At 37.4% G+C, this 3,543-nt stretch overlaps 1 protein-coding gene across 1 annotated transcript in view; it reads left to right on the forward strand.

Annotated features, from left to right (window-relative positions):
* LOC106876141 (cytochrome P450 4V2) overlaps positions 1–3,543 on the forward strand; it is a 41,811-nt gene that overhangs the window by 7,861 nt on the left and 30,407 nt on the right. Inside the window, exons 7-8 of the mRNA XM_052968085.1 lie at positions 382–561; positions 2,430–2,532. Coding sequence (XP_052824045.1) covers positions 382–561; positions 2,430–2,532 — 283 coding nt within the window. The remainder of the gene's footprint in view (positions 1–381; positions 562–2,429; positions 2,533–3,543) is intronic.

Raw genomic sequence — 3,543 nt, forward strand, 5'->3', positions numbered from 1 at the left:
TATATATATATATATATATGTGTGTGTGTGTGTGTATATATATATATATATATATGTGTGTGTGTGTATATATATATATATATATATGTGTGTGTGTGTGTATATATATATATATATATGTACACATACACATACATACACTCACACATGCCGAGATTCCTGACAGGTTACATCTGCTAAATTTCATTCATAATATATTCATGAATCTGAACTACAAAAGACGGAGCGCTTCGAAAATGTCCTGCCGTAGAATCGAACCGGAAAAATTATGGCTGTAAATGAAGCTTGGTAGTCATACAGTGATACTTGCGTTTGTTTATTTCGAGTTTTTGTTTTATCTCTGAGATTTATCACTGTGTTCACTTCTTTCAATTGTTATAGATGATTGAAGAGCGCAAAACACTTTATTTAGAAGGCCTTCAGAAAAACTCCGACAATAAAGATGAAGAGACGCTCGGAAAGAAAAAAATGGCTTTCTTAGATACTCTCCTTGATAAATTGCACGAAGGAGAAATAGACAAAAAAGATCTGAGAGAAGAAGTGGACACATTTATGTTCGAAGTAAGTTTATTCACAACACTGTCATTCATTAAATGACAAATAGCAGAGATGAATTGTTTGTAGTTAATAACATTGCTAATAACATTATAAATATTTCGTATTATTAACCACCTCTAAAGAGAGAATTTGATTTTGATATTTCGATGTACTTAAGGCGGAGAGCTGGCAGGATCGTTACTGCGCCGCATGCTAATCGGCATTTCGTCCATCTTTACAGTCTAAGCTCAATTTTTGCCAAAGTAGATTTTGCCTTTCATCCTTTCGGGGATAATAAAATAAGGCATAGGAGTGGCTGTGTGGTAAGTAGCTTGCTTACCAACCACATAGTTCTGGGTTCAGTCCCACTGCGTGGCACCTTGGGCAAGTGTCTTCTACTATAGCCTCGGGCCGACCAAAGCCTTGTGAGTGGATTTGGTTGACGGAAACTGAAACAAGCCCGTCGTGTTTGTTTGTTTGTGTTTGTCCCCCCCAATTTCGCTTGACAACCGATGCTGGTGTGTTTACGTCCCCGTAACCTTGTGGCTCGGCAAAAAGAGACCGATAGAATAAGTACTAGGCTTACAAAGAATAAGTCCTGGGGTCAATTTGCTAGACTAAAGGCAGTGCCCCAGCATGGCCGCAGTCAAATGACTGAAACAAGTAAAAGAGTAAGAGTAAGTACCAGTTGAACACTGGTGTCGATGTAATTGATTAACCCTTTCCTCCAAAACTACTGACCTTCTGCCAAAATTTGAAACCGATATTCCGATGTAGTCTACATTTTGGTTTACATACACCACCGGTTTAGTGGATATGGACGTTATTATTCTTTATTTATATATGATGTAGCAGCTCCAATGATCAATTAGAACCTCAGTCGTTCTAACTGCAATTTGAAATAAGTCCGTGATAATTCATACGAAATATCTATTATCAGGGACAGTTAAACAGCCTAAGCAAACTAGGCAATCGCATCGCGCATTATAATCTGAGAGCGCCACACAAATAACACAAATATCTTAAAAAGAATTTTTAATTCGATTAAACACACGATATCTCAATAATGATAAAAAGAACAGAGTCCACTCCTAGAAGAAGAGTGGAGCGAGGAAGACGAGAGAGGTGAGTGGAGTCAAGACTTTTTAAATATTTCAGTATGAAATATTTCAAATTTTATCAGATAACAAATTTACTCGATAATATGCATCATATTAAAATTATATAGTTCTGGTGGGTAAGTTTGTTATAGTTTTCAATGGCGTTTTTCCAGCTCGTTTAAAGTAGGAGAAAACTAGATAATTTTGCGAAAAGAACACAGTTTTCTTTTGTGAAACAGTCTCTTATGAATAGCAAAAATACGAGACAACAAATGTGCTAAAATACTCTTTTCTACACTAGGCACAAGTCCTGAAATTTTGGGGGAGGGGCCAGTCGATTAGATCGACCCAGTACTCAACTGGTACTTAATTTATCGACCCCGAAAAGTAAAGTTGACCTCGGCGAAATTTGAACTCAGAACGTAAAGACAGGTAAAATACTGCTAAGCATTTCGCCCGGCGTGCTAGCGCTACTGCCAGCCTGCCGCCTTATCCATTTTCATTATTGTTACAATGAAATGATTGCTATTGTACGTTTTATGAAGGAATTACCGCCACCCATACTTTCATCTTTATATCAGCACGCAGCCGAATTACTCCCTGCTTCTCTTACTGCTCAGGCATTTTAGTTTGAGGTAATGCATGTAGATGAGGTTTTGTATCAGTACCGCAGGAGGTACTTGTGTCAAAGTCTATTGCGAATCATCTAAAAATCCCGCAAGATTCACCTCATTACATCTGCGATCTTATAAATTTGTCGAAAAAATTGAAATATTTATATTATTTTACTAGGGTCATGATACAACGGCTGCAGGAATTAACTGGACATTATACTTCATAGCTGCTTATCCAGATGTACAAAAAAAGTTACAGAAAGAAGTTGATGATTTTTATGGTAAGTTGTGAACTTCTGATAAACTTTCGTCTTGTAACTGTTATGATGATTCTAATAATAATCCTTTCTACCACAGATACAACGCCTAAAATTTGGAGAAGGGGGATACCCGATTACATGACTGGTATTTATTTTATCGATCCCGAAAGGATGAAAAGCAAAGTCGACCTCGGTGGAATTTTAATTCAGAACGTAAAGACGATTCTGCTAACTCGCTGCCTTAGACACCTCGTCTCTTTTTAATAATAGACGATATAAATGTTGGTTGGTTAGTTGGTTGGTTGGCTGACTGGTTTCTCCAGACACGAGAGAGAGAGAAAGAGAGAGACTCAAAGACAGAGGACTAAGTGGAGGAGGGGATAAATGACATTGTAGTTATGGGAAGTCATATAAATAAGAAATTCCTTTTATTTAATTTTATTTTAAAGTAATAAATATTACTCTTTTAAAAATTAGTTTTCATTTCATCATTCTAGTAAGTGCGAAGAAGTTTAATCAAAGTCAGATTATGAATATTGTATGTATATCATATTACCTATGGTGGAAAAAATAAACTTCCACAGTTCCACAGTTATCCATCATATGATGGGCAACACTGTAGTAATTATAAGTATTTAACTAAGTACTAGAGTTGGTATGATTGAGTAAAATATTTGGAGGTTAGGCAAGCAGTATGGCGACAGTTCAAAGAGTGAAAGACTAAATCATATCAGAAATGCGCCAGAGGTTATCTTTAAAATATTGGATTTCGTGCTCTCGTAGACGCTCCTCTGTCTGTGAATCATCATCATCATCATCATCATCGTTTAACGTCCGCTTTCCATGCTAGCATGGGTTGGACGATTTGACTGAGGACTGGTGAAACCGGATGGCAACACCAGGCTCCAGTCTGATTTGGCAGAGTTTCTACAGCTGGATGCCCTTCCTAACGCCAACCACTCAGAGAGTGTAGTGGGTGCTTTTACGTGTCACCTGCACGAAAACGGCAACGCTCGAAATGGTGTCTTTTAT

Source organism: Octopus bimaculoides, chromosome 5 (genome assembly GCF_001194135.2).
Source record: "Octopus bimaculoides isolate UCB-OBI-ISO-001 chromosome 5, ASM119413v2, whole genome shotgun sequence".
NCBI lineage: Eukaryota > Metazoa > Mollusca > Cephalopoda > Octopoda > Octopodidae > Octopus > Octopus bimaculoides.